Source organism: Lactuca saligna, chromosome 5 (genome assembly GCF_052625555.1).
Source record: "Lactuca saligna cultivar CGN05327 chromosome 5, ASM5262555v1, whole genome shotgun sequence".
Taxonomy (NCBI): Eukaryota; Viridiplantae; Streptophyta; class Magnoliopsida; order Asterales; family Asteraceae; genus Lactuca; species Lactuca saligna.
This window is the reverse complement of record NC_136421.1, coordinates 278102048-278125871: the sequence shown is the minus strand read 5'-3', so window position 1 is coordinate 278125871 and position 23824 is coordinate 278102048. Positions and strand designations below refer to the sequence as shown.

Sequence of the window (23824 nt, the reverse complement as noted above, 5' to 3'; positions counted from 1 at the left end):
AATTTAGGAGTTCCTGGCCGGGTCCAGGTATCCATAGAGGAACACGTCGTTTTGGTGTGAGATTATTTTAGGGATGATTTTCCGATGTTTGGTTTCTTTCTATGTGGTTTGAGGAGCGATTTCGAGGGCGAAATCAAATTAAGTGGGGGAGAATTGTAACATTCGGGATTTCAGGTATGTTAGTTTGTGTTTCAATTGTGAGGGACTCAACGAGTCGAGAGTCTGACTCGTTGAGTCACGTCGAGATGATTGCGGGTATTTAATGAGAGGAATCGACGAGTCCAAGTATGGACTCGCCGAGTAGGTGCTAGGCAGAGAAAACCCTAAGTTCCGGGGTTAGAGTCTATTTAAAGGAACTTATGACCTTGGATGTGCCTCATATCTCCTATAAGAAACCCTAAATCGCCATTGGATCCTTGGGAGAGTTCTTATGATGAAATCAAGTAATTTGGTGGGTTTTGTGGAAGGAAAAGAGCATGACTCAAGCAAGGAACGAGATGGGGGCAGTGGATCTAGAATCTCTTTGCATGGGACTGCTGGTGGAGGTATGAATTTATACTCATTCTCGTGTATTTGGTGGTTTTCTTGAATCTAGGGTTTTCTTATTCCTTCTTTAACTTGGATTCGAAGCTTATGAGGTCCCAAGGTGGAATAAGTCTTAGATCTGGACCTTAAGAGGTACAGAGAGTCCCAACCATTCTGCTTTATGCTGTTCCATTAGAGATATGAACCTAGGTTGCCATTTTAGAAGTTATTTCACCAAATGAAGCCTTGTGTGTGTTGCATGAGTGTCAAGATTGGACCTTTACATGATTATTGGGCATGGGGAAGTCAGATCTATAGGTTAGAGAAACAGATCTGACCTCATAAGGTCGTTTGAGTATTGCCATGGAAGAAACTCATCGAGTCCATAAGGGGACTCGACGAGTCAAGTCGGGTTGCCCTGCAATTCGTGACTTGTGGTAACCCGTCGAGTGAAAGGTTAACTGGACGAGTCGAGTGAGACCTTAGGAGGATTCAGAGGACAAGCATAGACTCGCCAAGTCACCTGAGTGCACTCGACGAGTCTGGTCAAAGTTTGACCGTTGACTAGAGTTGACTTCAGTTGACCTTAGGGTTTTGGTCAAACTGATTCAAGAGAGGTCAGGGAGGGGTAGAATGGTCTTCTACCCATTCTATAGAGATGAGGACAAGAGAAAGTATTAATTAGAGATGTTTGCCTTATGTGTTAGGCGGAGGCTCGATCGAGGTTATCAAGCCAGAAGGTTTACTAGACATAATGAGAGGTGAGTCTTCTCACTATACTTTACTTAGAGTGGTAACTATGTGTGACCGGAAGGTCTTATATGCTACGCGGAGTATGTGATATTGGTTGCTATGTGGTATGTATGTGTTATGCTATGTTATGAGTACCATGATATGGACCGGAAGGTCAACCGTGTATGGACCGGAAGGTCAAGATGATGAGGACCGGAAGGTTTACTAGAGTTGGGACGGATGTCCCTTGAGACACATGGATCAGAAGATCCCATAGAGTTATGGCCTTGAGTGACGTATGTGTTGTATGTGGTATTTTGGGGAACTTATTAAGCCTTTATGCTTACAGTGTTATGTGTTATGTGTTTCAGGTACTAGCGATGATCGCGGAAAGGTGGCGGCATGATCCGTACACACTGACAGAAGATTTATTTTATGATCTTGGGATATGTTTTATCATGATGGCATTTGTTAAATTTGAGATTGGAAAATATTGAATGAGTTTTATGTTATTTGAAAAATGAAATTTTTTTTTAAAAATTCATGTTGTTACAACTATTTTGGTTTTTTCTTTCATTTTTGTGATTGAAAATCAAAGTGTTCTTTGATTATTTTATCATGTGAAGAGTCTCATTTCTTTTATCTACAACACCTTCTCAAATTACTGCAACATGGAAGACAACACTCTTTGATATTGTTAGATATACTAGGGATGTGATCGGTCTTGGAACCGAACATAAGTGAACCAAGAACTAAAAAACCAAAAACTAAAAATAAGGAAATATGGGAACCATGGAAAATATCGGTTCGACTCCTGTTCCAAAACCGTAAAGAACTTAACTTCTAAACTACATTTTTGTTTTTCAAAATTTTGCATTATCTAGTGATTTTTAATTTACCACTACAGTGAGATAAAATAAAAACATTGGTTAGAAAAAACCAACACCCTTAACAAACTATGTTTAACCCTGTGTAACTAAACTATTTCTTAACTAAGTTAACTATTTTGAGCATAAATCATAGCCAAGACAAATGGCTATAACCTAGAAAAAAAAATCATCTCATTCCGTGCTCATATGAAGTTATGATGATTCAAAGTTTGGCAAAATTTATAAATACCGCTGAAAAAAAATATGCAACCCTAATAATCCGTGTTTAAAGTTATGTAAGTTAGTTATTTTTTAACCAATTCAATTGTTTTAGTCTCAACCTAGGTAAAAATAATTAGTTCATTTTAAAGGAGTTATGCCCATTCAAAATTGAATAAAAATTATTAACATTGCTGAAAGAAAAATATCCAGCTCTAACATCCCATGTTTAGAGCTATGTGACTTATATATTTGGTTACCATTTTAAGTGTTTTTTTGAGCCTAATTTATAGCCAAAACAGAGGGCTACAACCTGGAAAAAAACTAGCCGATTTCAAGCTCGTATGAAAAAGTTATAACTGTTTAAAGTTGAACAAAAATTGTAAACATTGCTGAGAATTAAACCGATTTGTCCTTAATGGTTCCAAAACCGACAAACCTGAGAACCACGAACCGAAAGCCCGAAAATTGGGAATTATTGGAACCAAATGACTGATTAGGTCCGGTTTTGTTCGTTTTTTTCCCTCATCCCTAACTGATACACCATGTCAAAACACGTTTTCTGAAAAGAAATGCAAAAGGCCGAATCAAGCCTCGCTAAAAAAATCGCTTTTTCAAACAATTTGCCTTCGTTCTTTCATCTATACTCCCAACTTTTATTGTTGGTTTTTGCCTTTTTGGTCCCTAGCTAATTTTCTCGCAAGTTGATTTCAGTAATTCTGTATTTTTTTTGTGGGTCGTCTTGTCGATCCTTTAAAATGGACCACACATATGACAGTATATTATTGAGTTTATCAAATACAAAACTAGTTACAAATTGGGTTAAATCATAACATGGGATAACAAAATGGAGCCTGATCATCTTTATCTTGCATCTGATATTGTGCCATGTGCGTACTAATACAACTTATTTATTGTTCCGGTTAGTGTGAAATACATATATTTAGAAAAAAGTTAAATATAAAAGTCTATAAGAAAAATAAAAAAAGTATTAAATTATTAATATTGGAGTGTTTTTTTATTAAATTTAAACAAATAAATTAGAAAATAAAACAAAAAATATTAATAGGACTTTAATTTAGAAATTTAAAAATTAGAAAGTAAATCCATTAATAAATTCGATAGCCATTTGTTATTACATTTATTACAAATTATTACATTTAAATATTTTATAGAATTTAGTAAAAAAAAAGCAGAAAATAACATATGAATAAAAATTAATTTAAAATAACTACAAAATAACATGTGTCAAAATGAATAAGAGTATGATATGTAATAAAAAAATCTTTACACAAATATGTTACTAAGAGTTACAATCCCACATTCATAAATTTCAAAACAAATTAATAGATTTACAAAGTGAACACACAAATAAGCATTCTGTTTTCTGGATTTATGCAGAAGAGGATTAGATTTTTCAATCTAAAATTATACATTTTGGTCCATAGATTTTGGTATTTTATGTTTGGTAAAGGGCGTTATATATCTTTTTACCATTTTGGCAATTGTTTGATTGTGGTATTTAACAAATTTCGTGAGTGGGTAATTGAAGTGTGAGAATGACTTATTTTATTGAATATGAAATATGAATGAGACAAGTTACATACACATCATGTTATGTCATGACTCATCTTTACCACTACCTTCATGTGCATGATTGGGTTCACTCAATTACTATAAATTATTCATTCATGTATTCATGGAAGGTAGGGAAGAGCAAAATGTCTCCAACCAAAGATAAGGAGAATGGTGAGAGTAACCATGAAGACACCGAGAAGAAGAAAACTCTTGGAGGCATCAAAACCATGCCATTCATTCTAGGTATCTTCTTCCCACCATCCATGTCCCTATCTTTCATATATCTCTAGAATATCTTATCGACATCAATCCAAGTGATGATTCAAAATAGATTTCATACGCATATGGTACAAAATGATCCAATGATTGTTTGTATAATTTTTCTTAATTATGGCCATGGCTTGTGTGCAGATTTTTAGAAAATCCAAAGGAATAAAGAAACACACAAAAATATTCATATCAATATAAAGTCCGGATTAACAAGCCAATGCCGCTCGCATATGTGGGATGTTAGCAGATAAAATATTACAAAAGATTATCTAAACAACGATAAAAACGTGTTTCTTTTATAGTCCCATAGTTTGCGCTTTAGCAAATTTACTTTTATATGTTTGTTGAATAAAGGTTAAGACAAACAACAGCAACTTTATACATTCCAAGAGTGTAATGCCAAAATCTAAGTTGATTTTCTTTTCTGAATAACCTAAAACGTTGTTTTGCTATGTATTAGTTATGGTAATTATATTCGAATATTTTTTTGAAGTTTCAAATTAAAAAGTTATGGTGTATATATATATATATATATATATATATATATATATATATATATATATATATATATATATATATATATATATATATATATATATATATATATATATATATATATATAGCCGAAAAAAGTTTTTTTTTTTGTGTGTGTGTGTGGCTTTACCAACTCTGCTAAGGGTACATATTAAAAGGTAAATAATAATAATAATTACGGGACAAGGAAATTTATCGTTAGGCATAGAACGAAATTATCATTTATGTAATCGTATCTCTTGATAGTAAAATCAACTTAATATAGTAAATGAATAAAACTCATTTCTAGAAGTTAGGTTGGTTTTGAGTAAAATTTTAATAATAAGATATTGTATCAGTTGATTACTAAAAGCAAACCCATAAATATTTAAAAATTAAGGCGGTTTGAGATCATTTTATTTGGATAATTATATATTTATAGGTCTTTAAATATTTACCAAGATTTCAGAGTTACGACACTACTGACATTTTTTGTCATTGGCCTTCACGAGACCTGGTTAGGATAATATAGTTTTTCTTATATATATATATATATATATATATATATATATATATATATATATATATATATATATATATATATATATATATATATATATATATATATATATATATATATATATGATTAAGTTAATGTGAGACGGTCTAATTTTGTGAGACCGTGAGACGTATTTTTTTATTTTTTTTTTAATTAATTCAAGTTCCGAAAATAATATTTAAAAAAAGAATTTTTGGATTTTTCAATTTATTTTCCATTTTAAAATTATTTTTTAGAATATGTCAGTTTAATATTCTATTAGAATATTTCACGTATTTTTCAAAAAAAAAAATGGAATGTATTTTTATTTATTTTTATTTTTCTAGTTAATTCAAGTTCCGAAAATAATATTTAAAAAAAGAATTTTTAGATTTTTCCATTTATTCTGTATTTTAAAATATTTTTTTAGAATATGTTAGTGTAATATTCTATTAGAATATTTCACTTATTTTAAAAATAAAAAAATTTTATTTATTTATTTTTTTTAGTTAATTCAAGTACCAAAAATAATATTAAATTTTTTTTTTTTTTGGATTTTTCCATTTATTTTGCATTTTAAAATTATTTTTATATTTGGTTTCACGGTCTCAAAAAATTAGAATGCTCTCAAATGAACCTATATATATATATATATATATATATATATATATATATATATATATATATATATATATATATATATATATATATATATATATATAGGGTGAGGTTCAATAGAGAACCATAATTAACCAAGGAACCAATCTTTTTTTCAATGTTTAGAACTTATTTTTTATCAAAAAAATAAATAAATAAATAAATAAAACTAAAAATACATAAATTCGTAACTTTTTATCATTTTTCCAATGATATAACATTCAATTTTTTTTACGTCAGATTCACAATGTGAATTTTTTAGAATTCACAATGTGAATTTGGATTCACACGGTAAATCCGAAAAGTATTTCTCAAATTCACAATGTTAATATATGAATTTAGATATTTTTAGATTTTTTTCGATAAAGAATAAGCTTTAGAAATTGTAAAAAAGATTTGGTTCCTTGAAAAACCAATAATTTTGGTTTTCTATTGAACTTTATATATATATATATATATATATATATATATATATATATATATATATATATATATATATATATATATATATAAAAGAGAAAATTGCATAATAGTTGTTAATTTTCTCTTATTTCAATCCTCTAAAATTTAAACTTGTATCATTGGTCTAAAATCGAAAATCAATTTTGTTTTCTTTATTTGTTATTATTATTATTTTTTTGGATTTAGTTGTACTAAACTTGAAATAGAATATATATATATATATATATATATATATATATATATATATATATATATATATATATATATATATATATATATATATATATATATTCTATGTTTACACTTAGACTAAAAAAAACTACCCATCCTATCATCCACCATCATTATAACTTTTTTTTTTTCTAAATAATAAAATACTAAAAAAATAGAAAAAATAAAGAAAAAACCTCATAAATGGTCCATGTGGATTTTTGAAATCTGACATGTAGTCTCTAAGTTTAAAAAAATCCGATAGATGATCTCTGTAGTTTCAAACAAATAGTCTCTCACCCATATAAAATGACCTTTATATCTTTTTCATTCTTTTCATAATTAATTTTAATTAAAATTATTAAAAAAAAAGAAAATAAAACCCAACTTGGGTCACATCTATCTCTATCTCTCTCTCTCTCTCTCTCTCTCTCTCTCTACGTCTTCCTCTCCCTCTCCCTCTCCTTTCTATGCAAACCCACATGCGATCCAAACCCTTGTTCACAATTGATCCCAATATCAGATTCTAGTATTAGAGATCTGATTTCTTTTTTGCAAACATTTGATTCCAACATCAAAGATCCAATTTACCATTCTTAAACAATCAATACTTGCATTTAGATTGTATTACCTTCATGTTTTTGGCATTTGGATTAGAGTAAACTACTAAAACCGTCCCTATAGTTTGATTAAAATTTCACGTTTGGTCCCTAACTTTTTTTTTTGCACTCGGGTCGTCCCTATGGTTTGATTTTGTTGCATTTTTCTTCCCTTACATACATAAAGTTAGTGACCAAATGTGCAATTTTGACCAAACCAAAGGGACAAAAAACGTAACAAAATCAAAATACAAGGACGATTCGAGTGCAAAAAAAGTTAGGGACCAAACGTATAATTTTGACCAAACCATAGGGACAATTTCAGTAATTTACTCTTTGGATTATGCACTTGCTTCTCATCTTTTTCCTACAACTTAGATTAACATAAACTTCAAAATCATGTCCCTAGGATGAATCTACCAGGTGGATAGATTCCTCATCAACAATTAAAATCAAATTTCAGGAACAAAGGTCCAACAATGATGTCGATTGCTCTTCAGGCGTGTCTGAGTCTTCTTAAAAAACAAGCCATGAGGATGCTATTTCGTCAATCTTCTGCATAAATCATTAGAACTTCATATTATTCTAAAACCATGGGGCAGAGTTATAATTATCGAGCATAAGATGAACATGGAGATTTTGAAGGTTGTTTTAGAGAGAGATCCATATTTGAAGGTTGGTACAATAAACATACACGCACAAAAATCTAGATTTTTGGGTTTGTTCTTCTACAAACACACACTCCTTCTAGCTCGCTGCCACCACAACCAATAATTTATCAAAATCGTCTTTAAAACAATAAAATTTAAACTGAGTTCATGAAATTTAAACTAACAAGAACATATAATGAGCAATGACACCTCTTGTAGTCTTTTCATCATTGACTTTCCCTCTGTCAGAAACTACCTTTCTCGATACAACATAGTCCATTGAAGTAGCATTTGGTAACTACCTAATTTCATATTCTTCTTCTCACCTTCTTCTCTTCCCAATTCACAAGCATCTTTATCATTCTCGGCACCGAAACTTGCACAAAGCAGCGTATCCTCATTCCCTAGGTTTGTGAAATTAGGGAAAAAAACAAAACGAAACAGGAAGAAGCCTTAGGTTGCTAATGAGGATGATGAGGAACAATTTGCTAAGGAAGAAATTTAGAGTGGTGGGTTCTTTCTAGTGACGAGAGCGAGAGAGAGAGAGAGAGAGAGAGAGAGAGATTTATGGGCCATGTATTTAATAATAATAAAATATTAAAAACGAAATAATGAAAAATGAAAAATAACTATATAAAGGGTAAAAATGTCATTTTAATTTTCGAAAGGTACTAGATGTACAACGAAAGTAACTAAAATGGACTGTTTGTTCAAAGTTTTGAAACCACATGAACGATCTATGAGATTTTTTCAACTTAGGGACTATATACCAGATTTCTAAAAGGCATAGGGACCATTTATGAAGTTTTGCCAAAAATAAATTAAAAGGACATACTAAACATTTGAAGTGTTTTCAAAGACATATGGTGTAAGTCCAAATGTTTGTACCGAACCCACAAAAAAAAACAACCTCATAGACCATTTTTGCAATTTTACTTTTTATGTATGAAAATATATGTGTTCGGATAAAATTCATAGTGTCCAATATTAGTTAGATGTGATCCTTTTGTCTTTGCATATGTTGGAGTTATAAATCTCTTCTAAATGATTCTTTTAAATAATAAATCATGTATTCCACATGGTATCAAAGAGGATGTAAAGCTTCATCCACAACTTAACACATTATTGTCTATAATCATTGAGTCGTCGCCTCTAGATGAGTGTTTATGCTTACATTGATTAGCACGCTCTCACTTATGTGTGTGTGTGTGTGTATATGTAGAGAGAGAGAGAGAGAGACTATTTTGAAGTCGTCGCATCATCAATAACTATTTTGGAGTAAAAATATTTAGCTTGCAGATATTCATAAATAGGTGTAAGACCTATATATTACATGGGTTAATTTATATATATATATATATACACGTCTAAATAATGAATTATTAAAATTCATATATATATATATATATATATATATATATATATATATATATATATATATAAAAGAACTTTGGATTTATAAAAAAATAAGAAAAATAATGAATTATTAAAATTGATTTTTTTTTATTTTTTAAATTTAAATAAATAAACAAAATATATTAACGAGCTTTAATTTGTAAATTTTGAAATAAGAAGTTAAGTCTATTAATGAAATTGATATTTGTTTATTACTACATTTATTGTAATTATTACTTTAAATTATTATGTGAAATTTATTATAATAGTAAAACCCATAAAATAACATGTGGAAAAAAATTAATTCAAAATAACCACAAAATGACATTTGACAAATTGAATGAGTGTGACATGTGACAAAAAAAGCTTTCATATATTAGAGTAGATGTTATTAGTGACAATGTCAAGCTCCTTACAGACTTAGCACATCATTGTTTATCCTTATTGAGTCTCCATATATTGTGAAGTGTTGGTGTCTAACATCACCTAAACATGGTCATTTTCTTCTCTATATATGTTGGATTCTGACTCTCTACTCAATGACTATTTTGTAGATTAAATCATACATTCCACTTGTATTAATGATAGTATCTAAGTCTGCTTCTAGCTCGATCCTCTATGGCTTAAGCTTGTTTACATATCTTCATCTAGCCCCCATCTCTTAGGATGGGGGTGTTAGTATAACATATCAGTTTGATGTGGTCCAAACTATCTCTATATTTGTTAGAGTCCATTATCTCATATTAAGGATACTTCTATAAAATAAATAATGTATTTCCACATATAACAAAAAAAATGTTTCTATAAAGATTCTAAACATATTTCGCCTTATAATCAAGCGTTAGTAGATATGAATATATTTTGTTCCTTCTAAAGTCTAACATATTTCATAAACAACATTAGGGAAATATAGTAAAGCTACAATTTTATACAGTCTTCATTATGTAATAATTTATATCTTGCAGAGATAAGCTAACAACCATATAAAATTCATAATTAATGTGGTTTTGGTTTAAAATTGGCAGCTAATGAAGTATGTGACAGATTTGCGGGAACAGGGTTCCATGCCAACTTGATAACATACTTGACCCAACAGTTGAACCTTCCAATGGTTAAGGCATCTAACATATTAACAAATTTTGGAGGGACGTCGAGTTTCATGCCCCTTCTCGGTGCTTTAATTGCCGATTCTTTTGCGGGACGCTTTTATACGATTGTTATTGGCCTCTTTGTTTATTTATTGGTATGTATCTTTTCTCATTATGATTTTGTCCCTATATATGAATTATGTATGTATGTGTATATCTATCTATATACACACATACACACACACACACATATATATATATATATATATATATATATATATATATATATATATATATATATATATAGATGTTTAGGATCTTTTGAGAACTCATATATCCGTGAGAACACAAACACCTTTTTTTATTGTAGATTTATTTAAAAAAAAAAAGCAAAATTATACACCTACAAAACATGCACATTTAAGAACTTTTGTTTAAACAAATTTCCAAAAAAGGTATATATATATATATATATATATATATATATATATATATATATATATATATATATATTATATATATATATATATATATATATATATATATATATATATATATATATATATATTGCATGTATGCATATTTGCATCAAGTGATATGCATATCTCCACATTTCATGTGTACATGGTTTTTTGGACATTCATTTCAACAAAATATCTATATGCACATATTGTAGAGATGGATAAATCTTTTCCTTTTTTTCATTTTCTTGAAAAAAATCTACAGCAAAAAGTGTATTCGGGTTCTTAGATATATATATATATATATATATATATATATATATATACCGCTGCAAAATTAGTGTCATTAGCAATATGTTCTTTATTAAAAAAAGTTGCATCCCATAAGAAAATAACCCTTATTTTCCTATTCCATTGATAAAAGTAAAGTTAAAAGCTAAGCGACCCTAAATAGTTTGACCCATCACCGTCCGAAGAATCTATTTAAAACACTCTTTGTTATACAAAAGTAGATCTTTAAGGCTTGAGGAAGTCATACCAAATGTTGTTAAATTCCGCATTATCCATCAGCTTCTCCAACACAATGTCAAGGAAATAGAAACGACAAAATGTTACCGAGGAAGACATCAAATCTTAGTATGTAGAGCACCAAGTGTCGTGTTGTCGATGCCACATTATCTTCCATGTTACTGGTGTCTAGCTCTTGCCATTCCCACTCTTTACAACCTAATACACATTTTCTTCGACCATGCCCCAAAGCTAGCCTCTAATATTCAATGAAAAGACATATATCTTTAAACATTTTCTTCGCACACACACTCACCTCCAATATCCCTAACTGCAAGGTGAGTTGATTCTTACATAAATGTATTCATATATTGTAATACTATAATTATCAAACAAAAGTTTTCATTTTTAAAACACATAAAAACTCATGTCATATTTCTCAAAAATCACAATCGTGTCAAATGTCAAACACAATTTCACAAAATAAATAATAGTATCCCAGAATCCTTAATCATGGTCTCGACATATGTGTACAATCAAGCTGGTGCCTTACCGCAATTATGAGAAGTATTTGAAACACATAATACACCACACGATAAGAATGAAGCTTAGTGAGTTCCCCAAAATAACACATACATAAATAATAAGCCTCTTATGGCTATAACTCGGCATGGACCCTCCGGTCTCATACGTCTCGGTGAAGACCCTCCAATCTCATGGCTCGATGTGGACCCTTCGGTCATGTGTCTCAGTGAGGACCCTCCGGTCTCACAGCTCGGGTTGGACCCTCTAGTCCTATGTCTCAATAAAGACCCTTCAGTCTCACAACTCGGTTTGGACACTCCGGTCCGATTTCAGTAAAACACAGAATAACATAGCATATATCACAAAGACACGATGCATAATATCACATAAGTCAATATAAGCACATAGGACCTCCGATCGATAACGTAATTAAGACCCTCCAGTCACTCAATATTACCACTCATGTAAGTATAGTGAGAAGACTCGCCTCGGAAGTAAGCGAGTAGATCTAGCACCTCACGAACAGTCTAGACTTCGCATACATCATATAATTATTTCTAATAAGAAACTTGTAATAACCATTTGATATGCTAAACTAACTCCTCCACTAAATCTCAAATGGTGAAAAGACCATTTTACCCCTCTATGGTCTCTAAGGCCCATAGTTGACCAAACCCTAAAAGTCTATAAAAGTCAACACTCTAGTCAACAGTCCATGTTGATTAAACTCATCGAGTGCACCCATGCAACTCGCCGAGTTCCTTCGTTTTCTCTGGAATATCGGCAAAATCCATCTCAACTTGTCGACTTGTCTTATCAACTCGCGGAGTCGTACCGCGTACAATCCATCGGGGAAAAACCGTAGCTGATTCATCGAGTTGGCTCGTACACTCGCCGAGTCCCCCTAACCAACTTCTCATTCAGATGATTTTAAGCAGAATTAAGGTCCCTAACTCTAGATCTAGACTCCCCAGGTTGAAATACCACATAAAGCTAAAAACTTTACATCCATGCATGACATCTAGGGCTCAAAATGCCAACATAAGTTCCATATAGGGTTAGATGCATAAAAATTTGCCTCTACCTTAATTAAGCTTGGATCTTTGTGCTCATAAGACCTCCTACAGTCCAGATCTGAGGTTTCAATCTCATGACATGCTCAAATGACTAAATAAGTAGATGGGAGAACCCCTAAAACTCCCTAAAATGAGATCTAACAAAAGAAATGGTCAAGATGGTAGATTTTTACCTCCAACAGAAGCTAATCAATGAAGAACACTGGATCCTATTGTCCCTCTTCGATCCAATCCGTGTTGCTCTCCAAATCTCCTTCCAAAAATGCACAAGAACACTCAAATTAGCCTTTCTCTCTCTCACACAACGAGTGAAACCGGTCTAGGGTTTCTCACAGAGCTCTAAGATGACAAGGGAGGCGGATATCAAGGCTTAAGGTCCTTTAAATAGGACACAAACCTTGAAAATCAGGGTTTTCTCACTCAGCACCTACTCATCGAGTTGGGGTCCTCCAATTCGTTGAGTAGACTTAAAAAATCACACAACCATTAACTCCTCTACTCGGCAAGTTGGGGCATCCAATTCGTCAAGTTCCTCTGAAATAAAGAATGTAAACAATTAAAAATTTTACTTATGTGTCGGGATGTTACATATACATAATAATTTATGTTTTAGATGAGTTTTAAAATATGCATATATATATATATATATATATATATATATATATATATATATATATATATATATATATATATATATATATCATTATGGCAAAAAAACATGTGTACAAATCAGCTCAAAAACATGTGTACAAATCAACTCCAACTTCAATATCATTACTTTCTTGTATGATTAAATGATTGTGCAAGATGTGGCTATCACACAACATATTTGTGAATCCAAGTATGAATAAATAATAATCTTTACTTAATAATATGACTTGTTAAGATATATACTACCTATTAAACTCTATATTGGTTAACATATTTTCATATCAACATTCAACTTTTATATAAAATTACAATTTCACTTCTTTAATACACTAAACTCTATAGTTTAATAGCTCCTTCGAAAAGAAAAAAAAATCTATAGTTTAATAGAACATATTTATAAAAAAAAATGAAAAAAAATTGTTTTTCTCATTGAATAATGCAATAATGAATAATGATTCTAGAATATAATACCATGTGGTTCCCTAACTACGTTCAGCCAAACCAGTTCAAGAAAAAACATGTTCAACTAGAAAAATTACCGGTTCAACGTGTATAAAAACTTGTGGTGAGAGCAAGATTGTAGAACTCGCTACTCGGTACCTGCTCGGCCGACTGGGGAGTAGCGAGTATTCGGGAGTACTCGGATTCGGTAATTCATGTAGAAATATTTTTTGAAAAATTATATATGTCAAAATCATAAGTTAAAATCATAATTTGATTGAAATATATAACCAAAATTAGATACATGTGAATACATAAAAACTGAAATACACATCATTATCTCACTACGTGGATAATTACTGAAAATTTAAGATATATATGTAGTAATAATCATATGTTTGTGTTAAATAATAAATCATTAAGTGCATTATACATATTAATATTGAAATTCTTGATTTTTTTCTCTTTTATGACAATTTTGACCCGTTGACCGAGTTTGACCGAGTAGGCCTGAGTTTGATCGAGTTTGTCCGATTTTTGACTGACTTTGACCGATTTTGACTAAATTCAAGTTTTTTTGGCCGAATTGACATTACTCGTCTTGGTGGAGGGCCGATTCTGAGTAATCGGTCAAGTAGGCCGAGTTTTGCAACACTGGGTGAGAGGACCGAGTTGAGACCAATCATTCCTTATTTTCTTTTACTAAAATCAACTTAAACTTATAGTAAAACCGGTATGAACCATACCTCGACAAGTTTCAAAGGGTGAAAATATATAAACATCCATTTATAATGGAAAACCTTTCATAAAATTTTCTTCTTAGAGTTGATGTGAGACTATTTTTGTATGTTATGTATTGTTTTGTAGTCTATAACTTTTTTTTTTTTTTTTGGGTACAATAATATAAGGTAGATCCTTCAAATTTTCTAAGGTATGTCCTTAATTTTTTGGTATACGATTCTGAATATTTATAAATTTAAGTGGATCAAGGGATCATTGGCGGACCTATATTGGCCGAGATAACATGTGTTACCCTTCAAAATTTTTGACATAGTATTTTTTTTTTTTAAGAAAAATTTCGAACATAATATAATTTTTCTAGTTTGCTATCCTTAAAATCATAACTGCTACCTTGATATTTTGTTCTAGGTCCACGAACAAATAACTTTTAATCTTCAAATTTAATGAATTTCAATTTATCATCTTATTACGGTTAGGTTTAATCCAATAAATATCAAATAATTTTTTATAGTGGATTGTACTTTTATTCCCAAGTAGGGACATATTTAGGGGTCACTAGTGGCACCGGTAATCTCAGAATTTTCCCGCTGCAGTGTAAAATTTTTTAGAATTTTTAAAATTTTTATTTTTTCTACTATTATACAACCCCTAACTTTCCCGTACAAACTTTACTTTGAAATCCTGCGTCCGCCCCTATTCCGAAGCTAACTACAATTTTGATTAGAACAACCCATCGACCATGTCCGAAGAATCAAACCCTCTTTCTATATGACACGAATCCACCGGTTAAAATACTTTGTCATCATTCCCTTCGACATAGGCCTGTATCCCCCACAACATTTTGCTGCCCCACGTGTAATCACTGCCAAGTCCCAAGTCCGAGGTGGGATTTTGGCCACATACTCATAATAACTCAAGATCTAAAATATCAACTACGTGAAGATTGGGTTGGATCACCCCACTACTAGGTTTAGCCCAATTCCGTAGGCCCATAGATAACTCAACAACTGTCAACGCATCTTTCAAAATAATTTGAAATTAAAATATCATCCCACATTTGGATTATATAAAAAATTGGAATGTCAAAATTATAAATAAGTAATAGCCAAATTACCATGTTGTCTTTATAGATTGTTATTTGTTTTATAAATCCTCCTTAATAAAGGTTTTCTTGCCACATGTATTTTTCTCCTCTATTTGGATACATGATATTTTCTAAAAATTTTGAATTTTTTATTTTTCACTTTTCATTTTATTGTATTTTTCATTTTATTAAATTAAAATTCCACATTTAATATATAAGGTAATATATAATATATATGTAAGATATTTATTAGAAATGATTTATATATGCAATGTATTCAATGTATTAAAACCTCATTAAATTTAATAATTTAAATTTTTTCTTATTTTTCTTATAAATTCAAACTTCTTAAATTGTAAAAATTTCATATTTCATTTTCTTTTTAAGTAAATCCATGTAATGCATGAGTTTCACATCTAGTATATATATATATATATATATATATATATATATATATATATATATATATATATATATATATATATATATATATATACTAGCCGTCTACCCGCGCAAAGCGGCGGGGCACGTGAGTTCTTTCGGTGATATGTTTCCATTACAAAATTGTTATGTTAAAAAAAAGTACATGTTGAAGACAATATAATCAAACTATGGTGTTATTTGTTACATCATGCATCAAATAACCAATAAAAAGCAACCAATCAAGACGACACAAAATATTAATCGTGCAATACTTCTTTATACACCACATTTGTTGTATAAACCCCATCACCTTTTGAATTTTCGTTAGGGTTTACTAATACTTTTGTATTGCAATGTGAAACCCCTCTGGACAATGCAACATAAAGTTGTCCATGCGAGAATACTGGTTCTGGAAGATAGATACCAACATATGGAATTGTTTGTCCCTGAGCTTTATTGATTGTCATTGCAAAGCACAATCGAATAGGAAACTGTTTCCTCATTAGAGGATCGATGGTTGCTACTAATTGCTTGTAACTGGTATTGGTTTCATATCGATGGATGTGGATTCGCATATGAAATCAATTGTGTTCGCATCTATGAAATCAGTTCGCATATGACATCAATTGAGTTCGCATTTGGTTTTGTGGGTCAAAACAGTTCGCATAAGAAGTTCACGATTTGTTTGAGGTTAATTGATTTTGATTTCGCAAGCTTGGAGTCGGAGATCTGGATTGTGTTCGCATCTATAGAATGCGAGGAGAATTTAATGGTGATATTCAATTCGCATTTGGTGACACAAGTACGTGGTTGATGATTTTTGGTTGGTTCGCATTTGAAATTAGTGGGTTTCGCATTTGGGTTCGTATCTGGGTTTCTCAAACAACTGAAATGCGAATATGAGACAACTGATTAATTTCTCAGTTAATGCGATGAAATGCGAATGAACTCAAAGACGGATGGATGCAAGATGCGAAGAATTTGAATGAAAATGCGAAGTTTTTAATGTATAAATGCGAATTGGGGAAGAAAGCTTAGAGTTTCGCATTTGGCACCTAATCTTTTCAAGAAATAATATAAGTGGTCCAACTTCGCAAAATGGGGTCATTTAATCAGAAAATCGATCATTCTTCAAATATGACATTTAATCAGAAAATCGATCTAAAAATGAGACATTTGGTGTTTATCGATTTTTCAGGGTCGACGGGTTGTATGAAAAGCGAAGGCTGAGTAATTGAAAATTAGAGGATCGATGGTTGCTACTAATTACTTGTAACTGGTATTGGTTTCATATCGATGGATGTGGATTCGCATATGAAATCAATTGTGTTCGCATCTATGAAATCAGTTCGCATATGACATCAATTGAGTTCGCATTTGGTTTTGTGGGTCAAAACAGTTCGCATAAGAAGTTCACGATTTGTTTGAGGTTAATTGATTTTGATATCGCAAGCTTGGAGTCGGAGATCTGGATTGTGTTCGCATCTATAGAATGCGAGGAGAATTTAATGGTGATATTCAGTTCGCATTTGGTGACACAAGTACGTGGTTGATGATTTTTGGTTGGTTCGCATTTGAAATTAGTGGGTTTCGCATTTGGGTTCGTATCTGGGTTTCTCAAACAACTGAAATGCGAATATGAGACAACTGATTAATTTCTCAGTTAATGCGATGAAATGCGAATGAACTCAAAGACGGATGGATGCAAGATGCGAAGAATTTGAATGAAAATGCGAAGTTTTTAATGTATAAATGCGAATTGGGGAAGAAAGCTTAGAGTTTCGCATTTGGCACCTAATCTTTTCAAGAAATAATATAAGTGGTCCAACTTCGCAAAATGGGGTCATTTAATCAGAAAATCGATCATTCTTCAAATATGACATTTAATCAGAAAATCGATCTAAAAATGAGACATTTGGTGTTTATCGATTTTTCAGGGTCGACGGGTTGTATGAAAAGCGAAGGCTGAGTAATTGAAAATTAGAGGATCGATGGTTGCTACTAATTACTTGTAACTGGTATTGGTTTCATATCGATGGATGTGGATTCGCATATGAAATCAATTGTGTTCGCATCTATGAAATCAGTTCGCATATGACATCAATTGAGTTCGCATTTGGTTTTGTGGGTCAAAACAGTTCGCATAAGAAGTTCACGATTTGTTTGAGGTTAATTGATTTTGATATCGCAAGCTTGGAGTCGGAGATCTGGATTGTGTTCGCATCTATAGAATGCGAGGAGAATTTAATGGTGATATTCAGTTCGCATTTGGTGACACAAGTACGTGGTTGATGATTTTTGGTTGGTTCGCATTTGAAATTAGTGGGTTTCGCATTTGGGTTCGTATCTGGGTTTCTCAAACAACTGAAATGCGAATATGAGACAACTGATTAATTTCTCAGTTAATGCGATGAAATGCGAATGAACTCAAAGACGGATGGATGCAAGATGCGAAGAATTTGAATGAAAATGCGAAGTTTTTAATGTATAAATGCGAATTGGGGAAGAAAGCTTAGAGTTTCGCATTTGGCACCTAATCTTTTCAAGAAATAATATAAGTGGTCCAACTTCGCAAAATGGGGTCATTTAATCAGAAAATCGATCATTCTTCAAATATGACATTTAATCAGAAAATCGATCTAAAAATGAGACATTTGGTGTTTATCGATTTTTCAGGGTCGACGGGTTGTATGAAAAGCGAAGGCTGAGTAATTGAAAATTAGAGGATCGATGGTTGCTACTAATTACTTGTAACTGGTATTGGTTTCATATCGATGGATGTGGATTCGCATATGAAATCAATTGTGTTCGCATCTATGAAATCAATTCGCATATGACATCAATTGAGTTCGCATTTGGTTTTGTGGGTCAAAACAGTTCGCATAAGAAGTTCACGATTTGTTTGAGGTTAATTGATTTTGATTTCGCAAGCTTGGAGTCGGAGATCTGGATTGTGTTCGCATCTATAAAATGCGAGGAGAATTTAATGGTGATATTCAGTTCGCATTTGGTGACACAAGTACGTGGTTGATGATTTTTGGTTGGTTCGCATTTGAAATCAGTGGGTTTCGCATTTGGGTTCGTATCTGGGTTTCTCAAACAACTGAAATGCGAATATGAGACAACTGATTAATTTCTCAGTTAATGCGATGAAATGCGAATGAACTCAAAGACGGATGGATGCAAGATGCGAAGAATTTGAATGAAAATGCGAAGTTTTTAATGTATAAATGCGAATTGGGGAAGAAAGCTTAGAGTTTCGCATATAAATGAAAGTACGATGCTATTCCTTGTATTTAGTTGTTTTCAATGCAAAGAATAAGATAAAATGGAAGTACGGTATTAGCTAATCTGCAATTGCATTCAAATATTAAGAATATTGATAATACCAAATGTGCAATTTGGGTTAAAAAAAACTTAACTTGAGCTTGTAAGGGGAGATAATTCTCTAGAATAAAATCACTCTTTCTTTTAATCGTGAGAATCACAATCAGTTGAACTGTTGAAGAGATGAAGTAACAGGTCGTGCTTCGAAAAAATGAGAGAGTGGACATCAAATGAAAAAATTATCCAAAACCTATAAATCAGATAAACTAAAACAACTTAAAATAATAATAAAATTCTTACAATCCAAAAACAAAACCAAGATGAATTAAACACAATAATCATAGTCAAGTTTTGAAATATATTGAATTAACTTGAACCAATATTCTGCACATTGGGTGTTAGACAATATACTCCTGCAAAAAACAATGTAAAACAAGCTCATAAATTGTGAATAAAATAAACAACTAACCCTAAAACTGGTTGGAAATAGTGTGTGCTGATCTCATCAAATAATCTGGCATTTATGAATAGCTCTAAATAATCTTAAACAACATAGGTGAGTGTAAGAATCGATATATCCATGAAACACAGAGTAAAATCATTATATGACAATTAAGTAAAACTAAAAAAAAAACATGGAACAGAGAATTTGATAGAACTATTTACCTGGATAGTGGTGAAGATGGAGATGGTTAGTGAAGGCTTCAACGTTGGGGTTTAATTAGAGTGTGAATACAAAGATAGGGGAGAAGACAAAGATGGTAGACGATGGTGGTGAGGTCATGATAACAGTTCGATTTCTGTGATTTTCACCCAATTCATAACAAAAATTGTTATTTTTCTTGAAAACAAACATTAATTAAATGGATAAGGATTCAACAACTACAGTAAAATGATAGAGTAATAAGATATTTCCTTCATTAACTGGAGTCCATATCAGTACAGATAGTTGAAGATATACCTGAATTGATACAGATAGTTGAGAAATGTCAAAAGGACACAAATACCCTTAGTACCACTTAAACAAGAAAGCTTTACTCTAGATACACTTATACAAGAATATTTAATATACAAATGATTACCCAAAATGTAGACAAACATCAGAACCTGAAATGGAGAGGAAACACCGGAAATTGAGAGTAAACATTGACGATTATGTGATAAATGACTGAAAAGAACACTTTAAAATTGCTAACAAAAACCTGTATTGTTAGAGAACGTTTGTAAATTAATAGTGTTTGCCTCCTGGTTCTGCAATAGAGAGAGAGAGAGAGAGAGAGAGATGGTTGGAGACCTATGACCACAAAAAGAGAATATGATATGAAGAAAAAGATTCGTTCTAGACTTGACCGGTGCAATCGATCAAAATCAAATAATTAGAGAATAGAACAGTAGCATATGCTAGATGTCGAGAGATGGGGGTTGTGAACGGTGGTAAGATGAAGTGCGATGATGATGAAGGTGGCCTGTTTGATGGTAGTGAAGGTTATGTGACAACAAAGTTTACTGATGGTGTTGTGATGTTCGATATTCGGGTTTCTAAAGGAGATATGCAAGAGAAGAGAAAGGCAGAGGTGTTTAGCAGCGACTGTAATGGTCTCAGTGGTCAAGGTGTGGTGGGTAACTGCGTCGAATATGGGAGGAATTTTAGAGTATTTAATAGAGAGGGAGAGAGTTCAAGGAGAGAAGAGATGGCGACTCATCTAGGGTTATTCTACAAGGAAGGGCTATAGATACTAAGATAAGAGATGATATATAAAGTTTATCTATAGACCGATTCAATTGGCAAAATCTGAGGAAGACGGGTTCTTCTTTGACCAGTTCAATTTGAAGAAGAAAGCCAAAGCCTATTCAATATGTACGTAATTCATGTTAACCGCGTAAGATTTGGTATTTTTCTATGCATAAACTCATTGTAAATAGCGTAATAAGGGTTATACCTCTTAAAATTTAATATTATTTTATTAATGATTACTTGTACTAACAGCTTAATGGTTTGGACGTCTTAAAAAATATTATTATTATATTGAATCTATTTATGGAAATAGTTGGATTTCTATTATAAAGTAGTATAGATATATATATATATATATATATATATATATATATATATATATATATATATATATATATATATATATATATATATATATATATATATATATATATATATATATGAAAATGACCGAAACACTTGTTTCTATAACACCAATTTGTTGAAATTTTCAAATTTATATGATTAATTCATATCGAAAAATGGTTTGCATAATTTTTAAGATAATATTTAAGTCAAACCTCATGACTCGGTTGATCAACAGGGGATGGTCTGCATCACAACATCATCAATACTACCACAGCTACGGCCACCGCCATGTCCAACCAAAGAGAACTGTACAGAAGCTTCTTCCTCTCAGCTATGGATCCTCTACCTCTGCCTCTTCCTCACCTCCCTCGGCTCCGGCGCCATCCGCCCTAACGTTGTCACCTTCGCCGCTGATCAATTTGACATGTCCACCGGCAAATCAAACCCCAGCAGCGTCGGACGCAACTTCTTCAATTGGTACTACTTTTGCATGGGACTCGCAACACTCACAGCTCTAACAGTTGTCGTTTATGTCCAAGATCGTGTCGGTTGGGGATTGGGTCTCGGTATCCCAACCATCGCAATGGTTTTGTCGTTCCTCGCGTTCGTGGTCGCAGCTCATCTTTATAGAAGGGTGAAACCCGAAGGTAGCCCATTGGTTCGAGTCGCTCAGGTGGTGGTTGCTGCTGTTAAAAAAAGGAAACTGGTTGTACAAGAAAACGTGACACCTCTTTACGAAAATAGGAAGTTAGATGCTGGTATTTCAGCGGATGGAAGACTTCTTCATACTGATACGTTAAAGTAATTCATTACCCTCTGATTTGACATTAAAGCAAAAAGTGATAAGTTATAACTCATAAGTATTGTTATCAATATTGTCATATCACAGGTGGTTTGATCGAGCTGCGATTGTAACACAAGATGACATAAAAGATCCTTCATGTCCGAACTTGTGGAGGCTAGCGACAGTCCACAGGGTGGAGGAGATAAAATCCGTCATACGAATGATACCCATATGGGCAGCGGCGATTCTCCATGTCACGTCGCAATCCCATCAACATAGCTTCATCATCATACAAGCAGGAACCATGGATCGCCATATGTCCCCTTCTTTCGAAATTCCACCTGCAAGTCTATCGATCTTCGGTGTCCTCACCATGCTAATCTGTCTTTCGACCTACAAGCGTTTCTTCGTCCCATTTGCACGACGCTTCACCAAAAACCCTATCGGCATCACATGCTTGCAACGAATGGGTATCGGTTTTGCTATAAACATATTGGCTACATTAGTCTCGGCACTGGTTGAAATAAAGCGAAAACAAGTTGCATCTAGTAATAACCTACTTGACAAACCAAACGTCGTGATTCCTATATCTGTTTTCTGGCTCGTTCCTCAGTTTTGCTTGCATGGTGTAGCGGAGGCGTTCATGTCAGTCGGGCATTTGGAGTTTCTTTACGATCAATCACCGGAAAGCATGAGAAGTACTTGCATGGCGCTGAATTGGATTGCAGTAGCTATAGGGAGCTACATTGGGACGTTGGTGGTATCGTTGATTCATGAGTACACCGGAAAGGAACACAACTGGCTACCAGATCGGAATCTGAACAAGGGAAAGTTGGATTATTACTATTGGTTGATGAGTGGTATACAAGTAGTGAACTTAGTGTATTACGTGACTTGTGCTTATTACTATACGAATAAACCGCTCGAAATGATTAAAGATGGACAAGGGGAAGGTGATTTGGAGTTAGCGGAAGACAAATCGGTTTCTTCAAAGTCGTTATTGGATGGCCGGAATCGAGATAGTGAAGAAAACGGGCATCACGATTACAAGGAGAAGCGAAGCTTATAGTTATAATAGGGATCAATCCTGGACGATATGGTTAGGTAGTTACTAACCGCATGGTAATGTAATAAAAGTGGATTATAATTCCTATAATGTACTCGTATTCATAATTATCAATGTTCATCCTGCAAAGTTCTCTTTTTCATTTTTTGAGTGTTAAGTGCAATCTTAATTTGCAAACCGGGTCTTCTAAATCAAATACATTGGATACGTTTGAAACTTAATTTACCCATAATAAAAGTAGCGATTTTGATTTTAATTTATGAAATTTCAAGACTTACGTTAACGAGAATAAGAGTTATCATGTGATAGTTATGAATCTGACGTGTTTTTATTACGGATTATACATGTGA

General features: G+C 32.3%; 1 protein-coding gene and 1 long non-coding RNA gene across 4 annotated transcripts; one reads left to right on the top strand and one right to left on the bottom strand.

Moving 5' to 3' along the window:
* The first annotated feature begins 4008 nt into the window (after positions 1-4008).
* LOC145047954 (protein NRT1/ PTR FAMILY 3.1-like) lies at positions 4009-23616 on the top strand. 3 transcript variants are annotated; one of them, XM_078996326.1, is made up of 5 exons: positions 4014-4166; positions 7582-7847; positions 10243-10460; positions 21860-22425; positions 22514-23616. In XM_078996326.1, the coding sequence occupies exons 3-5, from the start codon at positions 10326-10328 to the stop codon at positions 23475-23477; spliced, it is 1665 nt and encodes a 554-aa protein (XP_078852452.1). In that variant the 5' UTR covers positions 4014-4166; positions 7582-7847; positions 10243-10325; the 3' UTR covers positions 23478-23616. The 3 variants fall into 3 exon arrangements, with proteins under 3 accessions (XP_078852451.1, XP_078852452.1, XP_078852453.1); XM_078996325.1 differs by lacking the exon at positions 7582-7847 and having other exon boundaries at positions 4009-4166; XM_078996327.1 differs by lacking the exons at positions 4014-4166; positions 7582-7847; positions 10243-10460 and adding an exon at positions 21268-21399.
* On the bottom strand, positions 20435-20866 carry LOC145047955 (uncharacterized). Its single transcript, XR_013682585.1, has 2 exons — positions 20744-20866; positions 20435-20648 (listed from the first exon to the last, which is right to left on the bottom strand). It is a non-coding gene; the product is annotated as an uncharacterized LOC145047955 (long non-coding RNA).
* Positions 23617-23824: the final 208 nt, after the last annotated feature.